This window comes from Capricornis sumatraensis, chromosome 10 (assembly GCF_032405125.1).
Source record: "Capricornis sumatraensis isolate serow.1 chromosome 10, serow.2, whole genome shotgun sequence".
Lineage (NCBI taxonomy): Eukaryota > Metazoa > Chordata > Mammalia > Artiodactyla > Bovidae > Capricornis > Capricornis sumatraensis.
Genome location: NC_091078.1, coordinates 96,524,328 through 96,545,932, shown reverse-complemented (window position 1 = coordinate 96,545,932; position 21,605 = coordinate 96,524,328). Strand labels below are relative to the sequence as shown.

At 57.0% G+C, this 21,605-nt stretch overlaps 2 protein-coding genes across 3 annotated transcripts in view; both read left to right on the top strand.

Moving 5' to 3' along the window:
* The window catches only part of ARIH2 (ariadne RBR E3 ubiquitin protein ligase 2), a 38,389-nt gene extending 31,667 nt beyond the window's left edge, over nt 1-6,722 (top strand). For both annotated transcript variants that reach the window (XM_068981615.1, XM_068981616.1), the window contains 5 exons: nt 1,289-1,440; nt 2,270-2,413; nt 3,010-3,078; nt 4,189-4,272; nt 4,492-6,722. In XM_068981615.1, coding sequence (XP_068837716.1) covers nt 1,289-1,440; nt 2,270-2,413; nt 3,010-3,078; nt 4,189-4,272; nt 4,492-4,563 — 521 coding nt within the window. In that variant the 3' untranslated portion in view covers nt 4,564-6,722. The remainder of the gene's footprint in view (nt 1-1,288; nt 1,441-2,269; nt 2,414-3,009; nt 3,079-4,188; nt 4,273-4,491) is intronic.
* Nucleotides 6,723-7,943: 1,221 nt separating this feature from the next.
* P4HTM (prolyl 4-hydroxylase, transmembrane) lies at nt 7,944-21,576 on the top strand. The gene is made up of 9 exons (XM_068983124.1): nt 7,944-8,285; nt 8,457-8,538; nt 16,206-16,396; nt 17,189-17,285; nt 18,598-18,760; nt 19,286-19,471; nt 20,204-20,294; nt 20,499-20,622; nt 21,153-21,576. The coding sequence occupies exons 1-9, from the start codon at nt 7,944-7,946 to the stop codon at nt 21,371-21,373; spliced, it is 1,497 nt and encodes a 498-aa protein (XP_068839225.1). The 3' UTR covers nt 21,374-21,576.
* The last annotated feature ends 29 nt before the right edge of the window (nt 21,577-21,605 follow it).

The window sequence follows — 21,605 nt, the reverse complement described above, 5'->3', positions numbered from 1 at the left end:
CAGTGAAATTCCACCGTGTCTTTTCTCCATGTGTTTGAATAAGAGGGACGTGCACGATCCACTTAGAACAGTGCATCAGACATGCGTACAGTTCAAAGAGAAATGCCCGAGCGCACACCCAGCACCCACCACAGTCCTGGAACGGAAGAGTCCTCAGTGTGTCCTCTCCTCATCCTTAACTGCCCAGGGGTAACTACCGTACCTCACGTTGCTGAATAATTTTACCATCTGGATGGGCAACCCTAAGCAGTGTAGCAGTATTTAAGACAGTAGCAACCACAAGCTAGCTGACTGAGACGAAAGCTGTATTGCACTCTTCGTGAAGCCTTCCAGGGGAGGAGAAGTGAGCGGCCTCTGGGTCTCTCGCTTTGGCTCTAGCTTCCCCAAGTTTTACACAAGCCCCTGTGGGGAAGTCAGTGAGCCAGCTTATGACAGTGAATCATGGGAAACAGTGTTTACTGCTGTCTGGGTCTCTGGCAGAGTCAGAACACACAACCATGATTGGCCCCTGTCCATTAAGGCACAGTAATTGTACAGATATATAGCATCCATAGGGGATCTCTGTTTTTCCCTCTTGGCTTCCTCAGTGTGGAAACAGTCATAATTCTGGGGATGAACTATAGGGTAGCAGTGGGTTTAATAAAAATGTGCTTCTTCTCTTTTTTTGTTGTTTTTTGTTTGGTTGTTTTTTGGTGTTCTTTTTTCGGTCACACTGGCTTGCAGGATCTTAGCTCGCCGACCAGGGATTAAACCTGGGCCCTGGCAGTAAAAGCAATGAGTCTTGACCAGTGGACCACTGGGGAATTCCCATAAAAATGTGCTTTTTAAGAAAGAAGAAAAGGGGGGGAACGTCTTCATCCCCAGTTTCATGTACAACACCTAGGACAGGTGTTGAGAGTGGGAGGTCGACAGGAGGGCAGAGGTGTTCTCTGAATGGCCAGGTGGGCCTCAGTTGGACACATTCTGCTACTCAGGAGGCACTTGACGCAGCAGACCAGTGGCCTTTGTACGGTCAGCATCTGCCTGCGTTGGATTAAAAAGGCACTAAGCGTATGTGTTCTTGAAATGGAGACCATCTGTAGGCTGTTCAGATGGGCAAGGACTGGCTGCTGGGACTGTGGGCCATGACAGGCATGAGATGTGTCCACGCCCTCAGTAGAGGCGGCCGGGGAGAGTTCCGGTCAGGTGATCCCCAGAGCCGGCTCTGTCTGGCTCCTGCTCCGCCTGTGCCTGTGGAGGAAGGCGGGCTTGTGTTGTGTGGTCAGTGCTGTGTTCTCTATCCCTTCAGACTTCTGCTGGATGTGTCTAGGAGATTGGAAGACCCACGGCAGCGAGTACTATGAGTGTAGCCGGTACAAGGAGAACCCCGACATCGTCAACCAGAGCCAGCAAGCCCAGGCCAGGGAGGCCCTCAAGAAGTACTTGTTCTACTTTGAGAGGGTAGGCGTCCTCTCCTGCACCTGCTTCTCGAGGGTAGGCTTCTTCCACTTGGCCCTGCTGGGCGACTCCCAGTAACCGGTGGCCGCAGCGGCGCGTGCACGCCGGAGTCAGGGCGTGGAGCACTGGCCAGCCCGAGTGCTGCCTGCAGGTGCGGCTCTCGGCTTCCCGGGCACAGCCAGCAGGGAAGGACCGGCCAGCCTTGTGTGATGCTGAATTGTGAAGGATAAGGAAGGACCATCAGGCGGTCTTTATCCATCCAGTGCCACGTTTGTTGTTTGTCTTTAACTGAGGTATAACTGGCTTACAATGTTCTGTAAATTTCAGATGTACAATGTGGTGATTCAGAATTTTTAAGGGTTATACTCCCTTCATCGGCATTTTAAAATACTGGTTACATTCCCTGTGCTGTTCAGGATATCCTTGTAGCTTATTTATTTTACACACAGTAGTTTGTATCTCTCAGCCCCAGCCCCCATCTTGCCATGCCCCCCAATCCAGTGCTGTCTTAATAGTCAGATTCAGAGGGCAGTTTTTCCAGAAGCCCACAGAGCATGGGACCTTTGGTTTCTAAGCGCAAGAGACCTGGGAGTACCTAGCTTTGCTTTGTCCTCGGAGCTAGAGTCCTGTTGCTCTAAGCGGGTAGAGTGATCTGGCAGGCAGATAGCGGCTCTAGACAGGGTTGGTAGTGTAGACTGAGGAAGCCCCCTCATGCGCTCCCGAGGACACACAGCCCCCAACAGCTAGACGAGGCTGTGACCATTCTGAACAGCTTTTGAATCCCTGCACTTTCCTGGACACCTGCAGCTTTCTCTCTCCTCTGACCCCACAGTGGGAAAACCACAACAAGAGCTTGCAGCTGGAGGCACAGACATACCAGCGGATTCACGAGAAGATCCAGGAGAGGGTCATGAATAACCTGGGGACCTGGATCGACTGGCAGTACCTCCAGAACGCTGCCAAGCTCTTGGCCAAGGTTTGTCCCCCCTCAGTCTTCCCATCACTCGTTCTCTGTGAGACCCAGACCTCTGAGGGTGGGAGGCACTGTCGGGGGCAGGGCTCACCCCCTGTGAAGCCCCGCACGTGCCTGCTCATGGGTCCACATCTTCCTGGGCTGTGCCCACTGAGGACCCTGCCCTCCCCAGACGTCCAGGGCACTCAGTATTCCGGTGCCTCTGCCTGCGGGGACAGAACCACAGGGAAAACGAGAGCCCTTCTCTTCTTTTGTCCCATCCATGCATCACTCAGAGGAAAATAAGAGATTGTCTTTGGACAAGTATTGAGATAGATGTGTGGACTCTGAGGTCTGACTCAAGAGGGAAGAGCCATTGAGGCAGCTGCTGGCAGTTAGTCCCAGTGTGGAGAGGAACCACGGGTGTTCTGTGACCATTTCTGCTCCAGTTTTTGCCATGTTGTCCCCCAGTGCATCTTTTATTTGCCTTGGCCTCGTCTCTTTCAGGCCCATACCTGTAGAGCCAGGCTGATTTGCATGGTGGGGTGAGACCTGTGCCAGCAGCGCGAGGTCCACGGAGTTAAGTGTCATAGACACAGACCCCTTGTCTTCTGTTGCAGTGTCGATACACCCTGCAGTACACGTATCCGTACGCCTACTACATGGAGTCCGGGCCCAGGAAGAAGCTGGTAAGGGAAGCCGTCCTGGTGCTCTGCCCTCTTAGCTTCAGAGGGGCCTTCTCTGCCCGCACCTTGCAGGCGAGCAGGGACCAGACCCTTGGTGGCTGGGAGGACAAAATCAAAACAAAACTGGCCACTGGAAAATTGTGCTCTCCAGGCCCCGACTAGGCAGTTCCAAAGTAGATCTCAGGTGCTGCCATTTTGTGTAATAGGGAGGCAGGTGTACTGAAGCCATTAACAGCTATATTTTTTAGGGTGGCTGACCACTTGGGAACCAGTGCTTATGTTTTGGGAGGATACCCAGCATGTGTGTTCCTAAATACTGTGGAGTTCATTTGCATCTTTGTGTAATTTTCATCTTAGATAGGGGTTATTTCCTCTCCAATTAACAAGGTGATTCACACTGATTGTTCAGATGTTGAAAAAATTAGGAAAACATTTACATCATCCATCATCCCCCCTAGAAAGAAATGAGCATTGTTAGCATTTCCCAGCCTTTGAAAATTAGTACTGTTTCTATAATCATGGTTATATATATATCATTTTTTGTTACAACAGTTTTTGCAGCTGTCATTATTCACCAGGCTGGAAAATGCCATTTTTAAATAGTTGCATAGATGTCCCATTATATGGTCGTACCATCATTAGGGGTGTTTATTCTTTCTGTTTTTCACTATCACAAATAAGACATTGGGAAACCTCTTCATGCAAGAGGCATATACTTACTAAGTCAAACGATCTGAAAATTTTGAAGACTCTTCTCAGAAAGGCTGAAAAAAACGAAGTATTCAGGGAGCACAGTGTCAGTGAATGTCCACTTTGAGTTGTTTTGGCAGCGGCCATTTCTCCGCATGTCGGGAGCATTCTCCGTGGCTTCGGTCCTTCCCCTTTCTCCGGGGGTGCAGGGCGAGTGCAGCCTGGCCACCTGGCTGTCCTCCGTGGGCAGCATTGGATCGGCCTCTGGCTCTGGGTACAGGAAGTAGCACTGCCCTCTGAGGACAGCACTCGGCTGTCTGGAGCTCCTGCGAGCCTGAGGTGCTGCCTCTGCCCCTCCCGTCTGCAGGCCCTGCCCTGGCTACCGTCCCCTCTCCTTTTGACCCTCCTGCTCTACCCATACAGTTTGAATACCAGCAGGCTCAGCTGGAGGCTGAGATTGAAAACCTGTCGTGGAAGGTGGAGCGGGCGGACAGCTATGACAGAGGGGTGAGTGACTGCTGTTCTCTAGGACCCTCTGGCAGGCAAGGGAGAGCTGCTGTGGTGATCGGTCCTACAGCAGCTGGCCTGGGGGCCAGAGGCTGCCGCTGAGAAGGGTGGGGAGGGCCGTGCTTTTGACGCCTCGGAGCCCGTGGCGGGGGCGGCTTCCACTAGCCCGTCCTCTTGGGGCTGGGCCATGCAAGCCCGTGTCTTGCTTCCCTGGTGCAGGACTTAGAGAACCAGATGCACATAGCAGAGCAGCGGAGGAGAACGCTGCTGAAGGACTTCCACGACACCTAGGCTGGGACTCAGGCGTGCTGCGCGAGGACGATGTGGCTGCGAGGTCTCCGGCTGCCGTGCCGCATGCTGCAGGCTCCCTGCCTCTCACGACCCCAGGCAACAGCCAGGACCCCACTCCTGAGAGACACTGGCCACACACCTCTTAGTCAATTTCTGGTTGTTTGTTTTTTTTTTTTTCCCTCCTCTTTTCGCTTGTTGAATTGGCCTCTTCTCAGGACTGTCAGTTCCCTCTGGATAGTTGCTGGGAGGGAAGGAAAGTTTTTCTGAATGACTATTAATAGTATTAGATCATTACAACTTATGTAATTTTCAAAGGTTGTACAATTATACAAAAAAAAAACCGGGGGGCAAACAAACCATAGAATGACACAGAACCCTTTTTAAAAATAAACTGGCATTGGAGTGTTTTACCCTCTAGCTATTTTACTTAGAATGCAACATACACTGTCTGCCCCCCTTGCCTCAGGATGTCTGCTGCACATGGGCCCCGGGTGGTACTTGCTTTCCAGATTCACACGCCTTTGGCCACAGCTGGAGCCCCAAGGGAAGAGCATGGGTGGCAGATGGTGGAAAATGGGGTTGGCCTGTGTAACACCGTGGTGTGCAGAGAATCACGCCCGGCCTCCTGCCTGGTCCTTGTAGACCCTTCTGTGATCAGGGTACTGCCTCACCTTGGCAGTTAGGAGACAATACAGAACAGAATCTTGCCCCCGGTATCATCATGTCCAATAGCACTGCGTGTCTGTGGACTCATTTATCTTGAAAGTGAGCTTTACCTGGGTCTGGCCACTTAGGCCAGAGCCCACAGCAGAGCGCATAGGTGAGCTGTGGTCCTCCAGCCCAGGGGATGCGACTTCAGCACAGTTTTCTTTTGTTTCCTGAAGAGAGATGATTCCACTTTCAAAGGGAATCATTCCCCCAAAGCCTTGTTTTACCTCGGCCCCTTCTTTTGTGCCAGTGTTCCATGGAGGGACCCCAACCAGGTTGACGCACAGCCATACCTGATGCTGGCCAGCTGCACTCTCCTCCGGTGAATGTCAAGGTCAGAGTTCAGCAGAGCCCTCCCTAGGGCTCTGGTCTGCCTGGCTCAGGGGCTGTGTCTGCACAAATTGTTTTCGTGTTAACCAGGAGTATATGTCTCCATGACCTGCTCTGGGGGTGTGGTGTGCTCCCCCTCGCCTGGTTTCTGGTGTTGGAGGGCAACACCTCTAGGGTCTGGAGTCTGAGGCTGGTTGGGGGGGTTCCTAATTTGTGGTCCCCGCTCCTATACCAGGAGGCTGGCCAGGGGAAAGGCCAGTCTTTTCACAGTGCAAAGGAACAAGCGGTTTGCATGGTATCCTACTTGTCCTGAACCCGGTCCTGTGGGCCTTTCAGAAGTTACATCTGTGAGTCCTGGGGTTCCTGTGGCTCTTGTTCAGGGCCTCCTTGACCTCCTGGAAGAGTTGCTTGGAAATCTGTGAATAAATATTGTGTTGGAAATTCTTTGATATTCCAACATTTTCACCTCAGTCAGTAATTCCCCCAGGTACCATGTTAGTTGCAAACTGAATCACTCTTGGAAGACAGAGGACAGTTGTAACTCTTGGGGTCATGGGGTCCATGGTTGGCTGCAGGCCCCCTTTCTCCCCAGTCATGTTTTGCCTCTTCCTGTCATCGCCTGCAAGGAAGGGACCATGGGGTGGAATGAGAGGACAAGTGAGTACAACAGACGAACCCAGAACTGGACAGCGCTCAGCCAAACGGAGGAGGAGAGTGTCCACCTAGAGGTGGGGTATGACTGCTCTGTTGGCACATGGAAGATCCTAGTGTCTGGAATGTTCGCCTCTCCACTGAGTCCTTTGGGTCACCGCCGTGGCAGCAGCAGGACCTGAGTTGCAGCTCTGCACCTTCAGCCCCACCCTGTGCGTTGTTTGCACTGTGTAACTGCCACACCGTGCACTTGCAGCCAGCTGTGACCCCCAGCCTCCGGAGCTGCAAGAGGTTCTGTGCCCAGGCCGCAGCCTGCAGCCCTTGACCTGTGGAGAACTTTCTTCCATGCCCCAAGTGGCTGTCTTTTGCCAACATCATCAGGAGCATGGAAAAGTTCAGGCAGAATACTTCTGCCCTGCAAAGGAAGGCACAGTGTTTTCACAAATTTATCATATATCTTTGTTTTCTTCAAAGAAAAAGTTGAGGCAATGTCATCTGCTCAAAGTTGAGTGGTTTACTCAAAATAAACTAAGTTTCTGATTATAAATTGCGTGTGGCATCTAGAACTTATTTTGTAGGACAGTGGTTTCTCTAGTATCCTAAGGAGATTGATAAGATAGTCCCTAAGGGTGACTTGACTGAGTGAGTGGATGAAGCCATGTATGGCACACTGATGAAATCTGCCATTGGGTATAGAATCTTTAAGAGGAGAAGGTGGGCCTGCCTCACTGAGAAGACCAGAAAACGCACACTTTAGTTTTCTGAGAGGAAGTTGAAAGGGGAGGGGAGCCTTAACAGGGTAAGGAGAAACCACCCGTGGGGACCGTGTGAATGATGTTGCTCTTGTCTGCATATCTCCGGGGTGGGGGTGCCGGGGAGGTGTGTGGAGCAGACCAAAAAAGACCAAGCTTTGGTATGTCCTCTCGCCTCCATATTTGGGCATAAGCTGAGTTTAACTTGCTTCCCAGACGTTTAAGACTCATTTATGGAAAAGTCCCTTTCTCCCTTTCTGAACGTGGCAGCGGTGAGGCAAGGAGCGTTCCCTGTGCACCTGCTGCGTTCCTGCAGGTTACTGCTACCGGTGCTAAGGGTTCCTCCAGGAAGCTCTCTGTGGCCGCTCCAGACCGGGTCCCCACACATCAGGCAGTTCCTAAAACCTGACTCCTGCAGACCTCCCTGGGAGGTTCACACCTACCGCAGAGTAGACCTTCAAGGCGCTCTTGACCTGCACTGGCGAGCGTCAGTGTTGCCATCCCACACCATCACTTGCGCAGTAATCGGCCTCCAAGGCGCCCCAGCCCGCCGCAGTACTGAGTCATATTTTGGCCCAGCCTCCTTGTTGCCACCCCACTCCGGGAGCAAGAAAATGGAAGAGGGAAGTGCGTCTTAAAAAGGAGAAAACTACCACTGCGGTTGCCAGTACCTGTGCATCTGCGTTTGTGGGGGGCGCGGCTTCTGCCCTGGGGAGTGTGCATCTCTGCCTGACAACAACCCACCTCAAGAAAGAGACACTTTAGTGTGGGTCGGGGTCCAGGGCCTGGAAATCTCGAGTGCAGCCCGGGCGCGGCGTCCCCTGGCACCCTCTCCTGGTGACGGCTGCGCGCGCGGGCTCCGCGGCCGTAGTCCTGGCGACGGCGCGGCGCGTGCGACCCCGCGGCCCCTCCCCTGGGTGCGCGCGCAGCCTGGGCGCCATGGCGGCGGCGGCGGCGGCGGCGACAGGCCCGCGGCCTGAAGCTGCGAGTCCGCAGTGGCCGCCACGGCATCACGACCCGGCCGAGGCTGCGGCGGGGCTGGGCGACGGCGAGGACGCGCCGGTCCGGCCGCTGTGCAAGCCCCGCGGCATCTGCTCGCGCGCCTACTTCCTGGTGCTGATGGTGTTCGTCCACCTGTACCTGGGAAACGTGCTGGCGCTGCTGCTCTTCGTGCACTACAGCAACGGCGACGAGAGCAGCGACCCCGGGCCCCAGCGCCGCGCCCAGGGCCCCGGGCCCGCGCCCACCGTGGCTCCCCTCACCCGGCTGGAGGGCATCAAGGTGAGGCCCTGCACCACCAAGCCCGAAGCGGCTGGCGCTCTTGCCGGGGGCCGCTCCGTGCGCTGCCCCCGGCCTGCCGCGCGCACCCGCTCACTCGCCCGCCGCCGCTCCCCGGGCCCGGGCGCCCTTCCCTCCTCCTTCCTCGCTGCCCGCTGTGCCGCTTTCCCTTAGGTGGGGCATGAGCGCAAGATCCAGCTGGTCGCCGACAGGGATCACTTCATCCGAACCCTCAGTCTCAAGCCGCTGCTCTTCGGTAAGTTCGCCGGGCGCCCCCCGCCCCGGGAAGGGCCGGGGGCTGCGATTCGGTGGCTGCCTTCAGGCTCCTTTGACCACGTGACTTCTGTTTTGAAAATGGCCGCTTCAAAGTAGCCCTGTCTTTTCCACCCAGAGGTTACCCCCAAGTGAGGTACCCGCCCCCACCTCCAAAATAGGGTGACGGGGTGACCTTTCCACACTCCCTTCTGTGACTTCTACTTTCTGCAGCTAATCCTTCCATCACAGGGCTGGGCCATATGACCTAGAAGCTAGTGCCTATAAACCTTTCATTGAAACTGTCTTTGGACGCTCTCTGAGGTGGTTAATTCTGTCACATTCTAGAATGGGGGAAGGGTTGGAAATACTGATAACCAGGTCCTAGCTGATATGAGGGGGAATTCCACTCCCAAAATGGGCCCTCTGGTCTGATAAGAAGCAGGCTGTCCAAATGTGGATAAGCTGGTGCCCCCAAAACCAGCCTTTGCTTTCTGCGCTCTGGGATTCTTCTTAGGATGGCGTTTTTGTTCGGCCATTAAAGTAGGCAGAGCCTTCCAGGGTGACCTCACTGGGAACCGGCACCATAGCTCACATTTTCTGAGCTCTTGTTATGTGCTAGACTTCATGTGATCCTTTAGCTTAATTCTCACAACCCCACTGTAAGGTGGGTGGAGATCCCACTGTCAGGCTGGTGGGGGTGAAAGTGAGGCACAGCGAGCCCCGTTTGCCTGCAGGCTCACACAGCCAGATCAGGGCGAAGCTGAGATTCAAACAAGGCAGGCTACCCCTGGTGTCTGCACTGTCGAGCCAGCGTGCTAGTTGTGAAGACTCTGAAGTCCTTCAGAGTCTACTAGTATCAACAAGATGGGGGTCCCCGGACCCATGACCTTACCCAGGATAGGTTTTTCCAGCCCCCATCCTGGGTGACACACTTACCTGCAGACCCAAGGTGTTCCTGGCTCCTGGGGAATGGAGTGGGTAAGGGGCTGTCGGGAGGGGACTGGGGACCGAAGCAGAGCATCTGAGCACCGCTATTACCCCTGGGGCAGAGGGCACTGGTTGGGGATTATCCCAGACCTGTGAGAATGATTTCACACGCACGCTGTTTGAGGGGAAGTAGGTTAGGATGTGAGTCCTTTGGTGGGAGGGGCTCTCAATGATTGTTACTGTACAACGCTAAAGTCTGTGCAAAGCACTAGTTGAGTTGCTGGGAACACAACATTGGACAAAACAGGAAAACAAAAAGAACACCTGAAGCTGACATTCCAATGAGGAGACAGACTAAACAAACACACCTGGTGTGTGTCAGATGGGATAAGTGATCACAGACAAGTAAGGCAGAATTTCAGCTGGAGTTGAAACCCTCAGTATGGTGGCCAGGGTGGGCCTTCCTGAGAAAGATATTTGAGCAAAGACCTGCAGGAGCTGTGAGGTGAAGTTGTCAAGGAACAAGTGATCCAGATAAAGGGAACAACCCTCCCCATTACTGCTGTGCTGCCGTGAGACAAACACAATGAGGTGGGTGTGCTTTCTTCTCATCCGCCTTTACTGGACCCGTATATGCTTAATTCAGACATACGTTAGGTTAAGTGAACCATGAGACATAACCCCTAACCCCCTAACAAAGTTGCGTCCAAGTCCTGCAAAGCCGAGAGTGAGAAGCCCAGACCTGCAGTCACCAAGAGTACATGACAGGAAGCAAAAGAGATGTGACCAAAGGTAACCTGATTCTGGTTAAGCCATCAAATGATGCCCAGACACATTACAAAGGGCACAAATAGGAGAATCTGGCAGTTGCAGCGAGACTTCCTGCCTCTGGTCCTTGTGTACTCCGAATCTCCTACCCTACCTCTCAGTCTTGTGAAAGATGCCCCACATTTTACCCAGAAAGTCTGGGGGCTTTCTGCTTGGTGAAACGAGGCGAGACGAATGAAAAAGAGATCTGTGATTATGAGAAGTCCAGTTGCGAGACAGGCCAGCCACAGTGGAGAGGGTGTCCAAGGAGAGGCAGTACCTGAACGCAGTATTGAATGAACCCAAAGAAGGAAGCCTCACCCCAAGAAGGCACAGTGTCTGTTTTCTGGGCCTGTCTGTCTGTCCACTTGCTATCGCCCTAAAGAGGTAGGCAGGGCCCAAGGAGAATGGGCCTGCTATGCCCCACCATCAGGGACCCAAGACGCTGGGGCTCAAGGGTTCAGGGTGTAAACAGGGGCAAGGGGACTGGGTTTTACCCCTGGGCACCTCCACCTCTGTGGAACATGTCCTGTTTCCCACCTGTGTTCCTGGAGACATTTGGCAAATGGGACCTGGGCCACAGAAGGCCCACTCTGAGTTCCTGGCAGATGCCTGCTTGACTGTGGTAGCCATTTCCCAAGGGTTCCGACCGTTGTCCTGTTGGGAGGCGTTCCAATTCTGAGTCACCATCAACCTCTCTGCTTTCTCTCACATGGCTTACTTCTCCCTCCGCCTCACACTCATTCTGTATTTAAACAGCAGATCAGATTTGCTCCCTTCCTTAAAATCCTCCACGAGGCCCTCAGTTCTCATCTCCCGCCACCCCCCTTTCCCTCACTCTGTCGATTCTCAGACTCCAAGCTCGCCGCTGCCTTGGTGCCCTTGTATGCACTGTTCCGGCCACCGGAAGGCTCAGGCTTGGTTCTCATGGAGGGTGCCTTCACCCCCATCAGGCCTCTGCTCAGGCCTCCCTTCCTCAGGGACCTCTCTCTGCGTCAGACTGGCTTTAAGAGGTTTCCAGTCTCTCTGTTGCATCAGGCAGCTTGGTCTTCTGTATTTATTTGGCAATTGTGTCTACCCCTAAAGGTGAGCTACACGTGCTGGGGGGCCTGATTGGATTTGCTATGTGTCCAGCAGCCAGAGTCTACGGCTGACAGTTCCTGGTCAGCTGGAGGGCTTTACTGGGTGCCCTCGGTCTCTCTGCACAGTGGCTGCCACCACCACCCTGGGGAGGGGCCTCCTGATTCAGCACCCTCTTCGAGAGCAGCAGGGGGCACTCCCAGTGGGCCAGCCAGAGTTTTACTCCACTTTCTTAACCATCTAAGGTAAACGAGTCATTGACAGCCTCCCACAAAGCACTGCATTTGAAAACCATGGCCTCTTTATTGTAGGGTTTCCAGACATATCCTTTTTTCAGCTTAAAACAATTCAGCAGCTACCTAAGACCACTGTGTTCTCTTGACAAGACACTGGGAGCGCAGAATTAGAGGAAGAATTTTAGGGTATGTGTATGAGTTTAGGTTAGTGAGCAGCTTAACAGTTTTCTGCATGGACCCCCCCGCCTCTGCTGTTCCACAGGCCTGTTGATTGGCAGAGCTGTGGACTCCGTAAAGGTCAGGAAGATATAACCGAGTCTTTCGGGCTTGACCAGCAGCATCGTGCCTGGGTTAGCGTCGCCTGGGGCTTCGCGCCTGAGGCTCAGCGTGGGGTGCTGGTGACAGTAGCAGGCATCAGCCAGGCTGGCATCACAGGGCTGGGAGGTGCAGAAAGCTAGTTGTTCCCGCCCGGCACACGCAGCTGCCTGCCTTTTACCAGGCAGAGCACTGCTGGTTCAGGAAGGAGCCCCTCACTATGACCACAGAAGTGGACTTCTGCCCTGCTTCTGCTGGTCTGGGCAAGCTTGGAGTGTCTCTGGACCCTGGTCTGCACATATCCCTGGAGGGCAGCAGCAAGAGGGGATCTGTGTGCCCAGGGGAGCACCTGGTTTGCGGGGCCCCTGCACAGGCTCTAGCTGTCACGTCCCAGGCCCTCCCCACCTGGCTTGCCTCTGTTCCGGGCACTCATTATGCTGCCACCAGCACACAGCCAGCTGTAGATTGCAGAGGCCCCTGCTCCAAGCACAGGCCACGGTGACTGGCCGACGGTGACCCTGCATCTCCCCGCTCAGCACATAGGTCCCAGCATGCCTTGCGTGCAGGAGGCTGTGCACACATGTGGCATCCGGATGCAGCCAGCATCGCAGACCAGGTGCCAGCTCCCCAGGGTGGGTTGGGCAGCAGGCCCACCCTCAGCACCTCTAGCCGGGAGTCTGAGGGTCTCGGGGACCACCCACTGCCCCAGGAGAGGCTGACCTTCACAGCTGGAGGGATCGGAGGGGCCATGCGATGAGCCTGGCATCTCTGAGTACCCCCTCCTCCCCTCTACCTGGTGAACTGCCCCCTCTTGTCTGATGCTCTGCTCTTGGAATCAGGGTTCTGGCGAATGCCTGTCCTGGATGTGGTTGTGTTTGCAAAGCCCCGTACTTAGGAAGAGAGAACCAACTTCTTCATTCTAAGCAGGCACAATATTTGGGCATGCCCTGTCTCTTTTGTCTTATTGCCCAGCCAGGCGCTGTAATGAACACACTTGAAAGGGGTTGGAAGGGGTGCTGGACACCAGGGGCTCACCAAAATCGCTAGTGCGGAGTCTGTCTAGGACCTCCTTGGACCAGCTGGTGTCCTGCAACCCGCAGTCCCTGCAGCCGGCACGTGATACTGGGGGAGGGGTGGAGTGAGGCTCCCCTGGGCCCCAGGTGGAGGAGGGGAGCCCTCAGCAGAGGTTCCTCCCACTGTCCTCTCTTCTTCCCACCAGAGGCCCATTTACCTGATCCCAGGAAGTTGTGATTTGAAAGGATGGATTGCAGCCCCTGGGGCCGAGCAAGGGTGAGACCAGCCAAGAGAAGCGGTGCAGAGACTGGTGGGCGGCTCGGGTGGGAGCTGTTGGAGATGGCAGGCACAGAGGCTGTGGCTGGTGGGAAAGCGTCCGCAGGGCAGGATGGCTGACTGGGGGTGGCCGTGGCAGGCCGTGATGGGCATGCAGCTGGCCGCGGCATGGATACATGAACCTGTGGGGCAGAGGCAGTGGGTACTTAGGACCCGGTTCCTGGATTCCAGGCTGAGGCCTCTGGGTGCTCCTGGCTGGAGGCCCAGCCAGCCACTCCATGGTTGCTGAGCAACGACACCCTGGTTACCTAGCAACAGCCCTGCAGCTGGCCTTGCTCCTTTGCTTGCTGAAGTCAGCCCTCAGCCCCGTATCTGCCCTCCCAGCCTCACCCCTCCCCTCACCCAAGCTGCTTTCCACCTTTCCAGTGCACCCCCACCTCCAGCTCCAGTGGATGCCAAGTGCCTGGGAGAGGGGTGCAGGGGCACTCTGGGCCTTCACTCCTCACCTGGAGGGGGAAAGCAGGGCCCTCCCTCTCATCCTGAAAGGCCTGCTGGACCCTGCAGTTTCTGGCCAGGACTAGGGTTAGCAAAGAGCAGAGGGGCCCCATCCTCAGGTTCTGAAAGAGCCCATTCTTGCTGCTAAGGCTGCACCCTGAGGCTCTAGGCAGGGCCCTGCTCTGCAGAGAAGAAACTGAGGGGGCTGCTGTTCCAGGATAGGTGAGGCTGGGGACGGGGAGCCAGTCCTGCAGTCTCGGGACTCTGCCAGAGAAAAAGCCACCACATGAGCCGTCGCTCCATCTCTTGGCAGGATCCTGGGGGCAGAGTTTGCACACCTCCCTGGAGAGGGTGGTCAGCCCCGCAGCCTAAAGCAGCCTGCTCACTGGCCTGGCCTCAACATTCAAGAGCCCTTGTTGATTTGCAGGTCCAGACCAAGGGTGCTCACCAAGGATAGTCCCCTGCCCATGTCTCCTCTGCCCCTGGGCCTCTGCTCCTTCTCTGCTGGCAACACCCTGACCAAAGAGTCCTTCCTGTCCCTGTCCGCCCCCCGGCACTGGTAGGCACACGGCAGTGAGTAGTGAAGAGCTACCAAAGCTGGCCCCCGCTGGGGAAGCTCCTGCCCCACCTGTCAAGGCAAAGCGGGGCAAAGATGAGGCAGGAAGAGGCACATGTCAGGGTGGCACCCCCCCGGCCAGCAGGGGCAACCAGCTGACTGACTGGTGGACAGCCTCGGCCACCGTGTCATGGTCCAGCAAGCTGGGTACCCGCACCTCTGTGTAGCCAGTGCCCTGGCACAGCACCACGGCTTGAGGAGTGGGCATGCGCTCTGCAGGGCTCCAGGGAGCCCCTGCCCCGCCATCACCGCACCAGCAGCCGCAGCCCTCTCGCACAGTCACCCGCTTTCTCTGCCTTGGTCTCGGTGGACTGAGGTTGGGAACTTCATAGTGCTATACCCACCCCGCCGGAGCCAGTGTTTGCCCAGCTCCCATGAGCTTAGACCCTCCTGGTTAGGTTGCGTGTGCTGGCCTGAACTGTTTGATTTGATTAGCACGTGGCAGGGGACTGTAGAGAGAGCGGCGTCTCCTTTGGGCCTGTGAATTACTGGCAGCTAATAAACTGAAGAAACCTGGGCTTGTGTTTTCTTTCTCTGGTTTACTTTCCTTGTTCATTTATGTTTTAAAGCCATCGGGAGGTGACTCTGTGGATTAGCAGTTTGGTCTAACCCATTGTCCCGCAGGGCTCCCCGCCCAGTGCGTGGCTCACACCCTTTCCGGGTTCGCCAGTTGAGGGGATCAAGCTGGCCAAGGGCGAGGGCTTGTATCCTGTCCTCGGTGTCGTTGGATCTGGGTCCCCTCCCCGTAGAAGCAGAATCGGGCTGTGAGCCTGGGTTTTGCAGGACAGCAGCCTGTGTCGCCCTGGCCAAGTCGCCAGTGGCTCTGTGCTTGGGGCTTCTCCGGGGGAGGAAGGGTGAATTCAGGAGGCCTGGTTTTCTAGGACGAGGATACAGATTACAGAGTTGATGCCGCGCTTAGGACAGGACACAGAGTCTGTGCTCTGCCGTGATTACTGTTCAAAACGGCTCCAATCCTGCCTGAGAGGCTGTTTTCCATCCCCTTGGCAACAACTGGAACTTCCTGCTGAGCAAAGCCGGAGGAGCAGCAGGAGTTCTCGGGGTCGCAGTGGCAGCCCGGCTCTTCCTCCAGTTAGTTCCTGGGGGGGCCTCTTGTGACCCGTCCAAGGAAGGCGTCTCTCCCAGGAACAAGAGAATGAAGCGGGGCCCAGGCTCCAGCCTCTGGAAGTGCTGGGATATGGGCTTGCCAGGTGTGAGGTTTGCGATCCAGGCACTACTGAGCTGTTTGTGCCGCTGGGGTGGGGGCATGCAGACGCTGGAGCCAGGGCCCCGGCCTGAGTGGCCTTTACTCGGGCTTACCAGGCATGGAAGGAGGCGTTCAGTCAGTACACGTTTGTTCCCAAAGCAAAGAACACCGGGGCATCTTCTCAGAGCATGTGCCAAAAACCCGAGTGACTCCCACTGACCTCCCAGCACTGGGCGGATGACCAGCACCCCCTTGTGCAGGAGAGTGGGGCGGGGTGGGGGTGGTAAGGCCAAGAGCACCAGACGTATTCACTTTGAACACTGCTGAAAAGCAACAATGAAAGCACAAACCTGCCAACATCCTCTGGCCCGCTTAAGGAGTGGAGGTCAGTCCTCAGGTCCACGCTGGAGCCTTTGGTCCCACCCCAAGGGATGGGGTTGGCCCACCCCCAGCGTAGCTCTGGCTCCCCTCTCAGGACTCCCCTGGAACACGTGTGTTCTCAGCGTCCAAGAGAGAGGTCCCGTGTCCCAACGCTGGCCAGCCTTTGCAGGACAACTTGACTTTGGACTCCGAGTCCAGAGCAGATGTAAAGGGGTGTGTGAGGTCCTCTTGGCTGGGTGACCGGCAGGGGACGGGACCCAGCCCAGGCACCCTGCAGACCGGAAGGCCCTTAGCCTCACCCCCTCCTCTCCTGGCAGAGATCCCCGGCTTCCTGAGCGATGAGGAGTGTCGGCTCGTCATCCACCTGGCGCAGATGAAAGGGCTGCAGCGCAGCCAGATCCTGCCCACCGAGGAGTACGAGGAAGCGATGGGCACAATGCAGATCAGCCCGCTGGACCTCTTCCAGCTGCTGGATCAGAACCACGATGGCCGCCTGCAGCTGCGTGAGGTGGGGGGCCTGGAGGAGCCCCCCGCCCCAGGGTGGGAGCACCCCCAACTTATCTTTCTAGTGGCCCGGTCACACGTGCTGCTCTGCCCCAGCCACAGGAGGCTGATGCCACCTAACCTTGGGCATGAGAAGGGCCAGGGTCCTCCTTCCTTGCCAGAGGGCCCCTGCTGCCCTGGGAGCCCCGGAGGACGGCAGGGGCATCTACTGGGGGCGATGGCACTTGCTGCCACAGTGCCCGGGGTGCCATGCTGTCTGTGCTCTGGTTTCCTGGCTGCCATTGCTGGGAGCCCCACAGGACCCACTGTCGATGAGCCGGCAGCTCTGAGGAAGCCAGACATCTGCGTGCCTCTCTGCATGCCCCTCACACCCAGGCTTCTGAGAGAGGTCTTGGTGGGGTGTGGGCTCCCTTGCCTATACAGGGCGTCTCCCAGAGTCCGATCTTCCTAAGGGGCCCGGCGGACAGTCGTCTCCCCACCGTGCCTCTTCCGTCTTCGTACCAGCCCCTGGCCTCACCCACCTCACCTAGGGTGTGTGGGTGGGACGCCGGCCTGGCCTCCCCTTTGCCTCCGATAAGCCAACATTCCTCCGGGTGGAGCCACAGCTCCCCCAGGGCTGAGGATACTCGTGGCCCTCCAGTGTCTGGACTGGTAGCCCGGGTCCTGGCCTTCATCCTCACCCACGTCCTGTCACCTGAAGCCTCTGCCCTCCAGAAAGAACAGGGCAGCTGCGTGTGCCCTGGCGACTCTCCATCACCGGAGCCAGCCCCCTGAGGCACCATCTTGTGCTGTGTAGGTCCTGGCCCAGAACCGCCTGGGGAATGGACGGTGGATGACTCCAGAGAACATTCAGGAGATGTACTCTGCCATGAAGGCTGACCCTGACGGGGATGGTGAGCTCATATCTCGTCACCGTTGTGTCCCATAGCCTCCTCCTGCCCCCAGCCAGGTGGCCCCTAGGCCCAGCTGCTAGAGTAGCTGGAGGTGAGAAGGTGAGGGGCCAGCCATGCCCTTACCCCGGAAAGAGGCAGGAGCTAGACCCGCCTGCTCCCCCTTGGTGGCAGTCCAGAGGGCACCCTCTTGGCCTTGTCGGGCAGCATGTGGGGTACAGGAGGTATGGCTACTGGCTGGCAGAGGGCAGAGCGGTGGAGCGGGAGTGAAGGAACAGTGAGGTCAGCTTGGCATCCGCCTATCTAGCCAGGCACATGGTCCCCGCCAGCTTCCTCAGGCGGCAGCTCTGAGGAAGCGAGACGTCTGCGTGCCTCTCTGCAGGTCTGGCAGAGGTCCCCCTTGCCTGCCTCCTGCCTGCCTGGAGTCCTCTAACTGCTGGGGGTGGGTGTGGGCAGGAGAGCTGTCCTGGAAGCACCCTCCCCTTTGGTAACAGCCCCCAGGAAGTGTCTCAGGCATAGGCATTCCCAAATGAAGAATCTGGCCCGGACCTGTGCCCGGAGGGGCAGCAGGCTGCTCCCGCCCGGGTGTGCGGAGCTAGTGACTCGCTCACAGCCCTCGAGCGGCCCCACCCTCAGAGGAGCCCCAGCCAAAGCGTGGGAGTGTGTCATTGGGGTCAACCAGGGTAGCTTGTAGGAAAGACTCCAAGCCACTCTTCTGGAACCCGAGAGGGTAGAGCCCAGTTTTGTGGGTTGAGCAGGAACAGGGGAGAGTGTTCTCATTGGGGAGAGTGGCCTGATTGTCTCTGCTGAGGGAGACTGTCTAGCAGGCAGGACTGAGACCAGAGAGAGAGAACTCCTGGAGACCAGTTCCAGCTTACATCCTCCAGTGTGGAAGGCCGGGACAAAACCCAGCACTGAACACTCTCTTTCTTCACCCTCTACAGGACCGGAGGGTGGCCACCACGCTCTACAGAGCCAGGCTGGAGGGCCGAGGGCAGTCCTTGGCCTAGGGTCTTGGCCATATGGCCTAAGCTTCCTATGGAGAGCCTGCTCTGGCCAATCTGACGGGGTTGGGCTTCATCCTTTTGGGGGCCAAATGAGGGTTTAAACTGAGGACACGAACTTCTCTGGGTCTTCCTGTAGGGCCTGATGTGACAGAAGCCAACTTCATCTGACCCGAGTCCAGGCTGGGGGACAGGTGCACATGGCCCCCCAGTGCCTGAGGCCAGGGGTAGGTAGGAAGGTGCAGCCTCCCTACTCTGCCCTCCCCACACGGGCGTGGTGGGCATTGATGGGGGGGCGGTGCCCTGTGCAGGAGTGCTGAGCCTGCAGGAGTTCTCCAACATGGACCTTCGCGACTTCCACAAGTACATGAGGAGCCACAGGGCGGAGTCCAGCCAGCTGGTGCGGAACAGCCATCACACGTGGCTCTACCAGGGCGAAGGCGCCCACCACGTCATGCGCGCCATCCGCCAGAGGTGAGCACCCGAGCCTGGCCTCCGTGAGGCAGGGAGGAGACCACGCAGGCCCCCACAGAGGTCCTTGGCTGGGACCAAGAGAACAGAGCTCAGGACTGGAACTCATCAGGAGACAGGCAATTAACAAAGGCAAATTAACCCTAATGGTGGGCAAACAATATACATGCGCGATTAGTACCAGATTGAATGTTTGTCTTCTGCTAACTAGAGAAATGATCTCTTAACTCTGTCCACAGGACCCCTGCCCCTGCGTAGCCAGGGGTTTTATATAAACAGCATCTTCCTGGAGGGTCTCCCTCCCGGCTCCTAGGCTTAATGGAAATCTCATTTTTCCCAGCCAGTGGCTGTCTCCGGTTCATTAGGAGTCACCCCTTCCTGCTCTTATAGGGCCAGCAGGGTGGCTTAAGGAGCTCTCAGGGGAAACAGGGGCAGCACTCATGGCAGGCTCTCAACTTACCTGGCCAGCTCCTTCAGGGTGTCACCCCTGGCACGGGGCTGCCCAGCTGAATGCCCACTGCCCACCAGGGTGCTGCGCCTCACCCGCCTGTCACCCGAGATCGTGGAGCTCAGCGAGCCGCTTCAGGTCGTGCGGTATGGCGAGGGAGGCCACTACCATGCCCATGTGGACAGTGGGCCCGTGTACCCAGAGACCATCTGCTCCCACACCAAGCTGGTAGCCAATGAATCTGTACCCTTCGAAACCTCCTGCCGGCAAGTACTCCCACCTGGGGGTGGCTCCCAGACCCAGCACCCCCCTGACACCAGCACAGCCCTGCTCTCTGGGCGTACCCCTTGGTATGGGGCCAGGAGAATGCTGGGCATCCTGCTTGAGAATTCCCCCCACCACATGTCTCCCCCCCAGGCTGTTTATCAAGGGGCCCAAAAGGGGTGGTGGTCTGATCTCAGCGGCCAGACCAAGGTACCCACAGACACTGTAACTCACCCCCAGAGCCCTCAGGAAGGGGCAAGGCTGGACCCCTGATTCCTTCCACCACCCTCCCCAGGTTGTTAATCCTGCCTGCACTGCTGGAGACCTCAGCTTCTCCCCTTGAAGCTGCGTCCCCCTCCCCTCCCAAGGCATGGCGGCAGGTCCTCCCTCTTCATGCTCTGGCTCAGCCCCTTCTAGTCGCAACCAGCTGTCTGCATGATTCTGCTGCTTCTGCTAGCTCAACCTGCCCAGCAGGCCCTCAGGCACGGTCATGTAGTTTAGCTAAGTGCATGCCCCTGTGATCTTGACCACACCAAAAAACTGTGACACACAAAAAGAAACTGGGTTCGTGAGAAGAATGCGCTAGGGACATTTGGTACAGACCTGCCCTGTTGTCACTGATCCCAGCCTGCCCCTCCGGCCCCTGGGAACCTGGGCAGCTTATCCTGCCCACAGGTAAGCCCCTGGGAGCATCCACAGCTGGGGACCTGCTCAACAGCCCCCCTGCCTTACAGCTACATGACAGTGCTGTTTTATTTGAACAACGTCACCGGTGGGGGCGAGACTGTCTTCCCTGTAGCAGACAACAGAACCTATGATGAAATGGTAAGGGCCAACCGGGCTGTTCCTCTGGTGGGATGGCAGGGCCTTGGGCAAACAAAAATAGTACATGCGCTGCCAGACCTGGGATGAGGCCTCAACTATGCCCTGGGCACTGGTTTCCCTTGAGCCACGTTTGGGTGCCTGGCCTTGGGCTCCTGGCCCTACAGTTCAGGTGGTTTGAAAACCCCACCACTCTGCCACCCACAGAGTCTGATTCAAGATGATGTTGACCTCCGTGACACTCGGAGGCACTGTGACAAGGGGAACCTGCGTGTCAAGCCCCGCCAGGGCACAGCTGTCTTCTGGTACAACTACCTGCCTGATGGGCAAGGTGAGAACCTTGGCCAGGTCAGGGCTACCTGGAGGGAGCTGCCTGCCTTTACCCAGCCGTGATTGCCACCCGGGTGAGCTGGTTCTGGCAATCCCCCACCCCTTCATGTTTTCTGGGGTTTTTTTTGCCCCTACTGCCTCCCAAAGACCATCCTCAGTGACTTCAGCAGGCTGCACCCATGCAGCCTCCTGGGTTATCTGGAACCCTGTGATTCTTTGATGTCCCAGCCTTTCAGCTCACTGGGGCTGAGGACACATGCCCCTTAGTAGCCCACACTGGGAAGGGCTGTGGACAGGCCCTGCAGCAAGAAAGCTGATTTCAAAGGGCAGTGGGGAGGAAAAGGCATTCGTTGGAGAGAGATGCTGAGCCGCCAAGGAGGCCTTGGGGCGAGATGTTTGCCACAGAAAGTGTGCACAGCTGGGCCCGCCCTTGCCACGCACTTGGGCAATAGGAGGCCAAGCTCATGCCAGACAGCCCAGCCTAGATGACCTCTGGTCCCCTCCCGTCCTCACACCATCCTCCTCTCCTAGGTTGGGTGGGCGACGTGGACGACTACTCGCTGCACGGGGGCTGCCTGGTCACGCGCGGCACTAAGTGGATCGCCAACAACTGGATCAACGTGGACCCCAGCCGGGCGCGGCAGGCGCTGTTCCAGCAGGAGATGGCGCGCCTGGCCCGCGAAGGTGGCGCCGACTCCCAGCCGGAGTGGGCCTTGGACCGGGCCTACCGCGACACGCGCGTGGAACTCTGAGGGGTGACCATCCCAGTCTCCAGCCGCAGGTCACCCTAAGTCTGGGACCCTGCCGTCCCCCTGTCCAGCTGCAGGCTGAAGGCCTGGCCGATGTCTAGCCCCACCCCCGCCTCGTGCCGCGATTAGGGCACAGTCCCTACATCCATGTTATTTATTGTGTACAGACCCGTGATTCCCGGACAAATAAAACTACGCGGCGTTGGAGCTGCAGGGCCGAGAGTCTCGGAGTAGG

Bases quoted from the DNA above. Each gene is read 5' to 3' on its own strand.
- P4HTM (XM_068983124.1), top strand. From the start codon at position 7,944: ATGGCGGCGGCGGCGGCGGCGGCGACAGGCCCGCGGCCTGAAGCTGCG. The intron at 8,286-8,456 runs GTGAGGCCCTGC...GCTTTCCCTTAG, and splicing joins CCCGGCTGGAGGGCATCAAG to GTGGGGCATGAGCGCAAGAT. The intron at 19,472-20,203 runs GCAAGTACTCCC...CCTGCCTTACAG, and splicing joins CCCTTCGAAACCTCCTGCCG to CTACATGACAGTGCTGTTTT.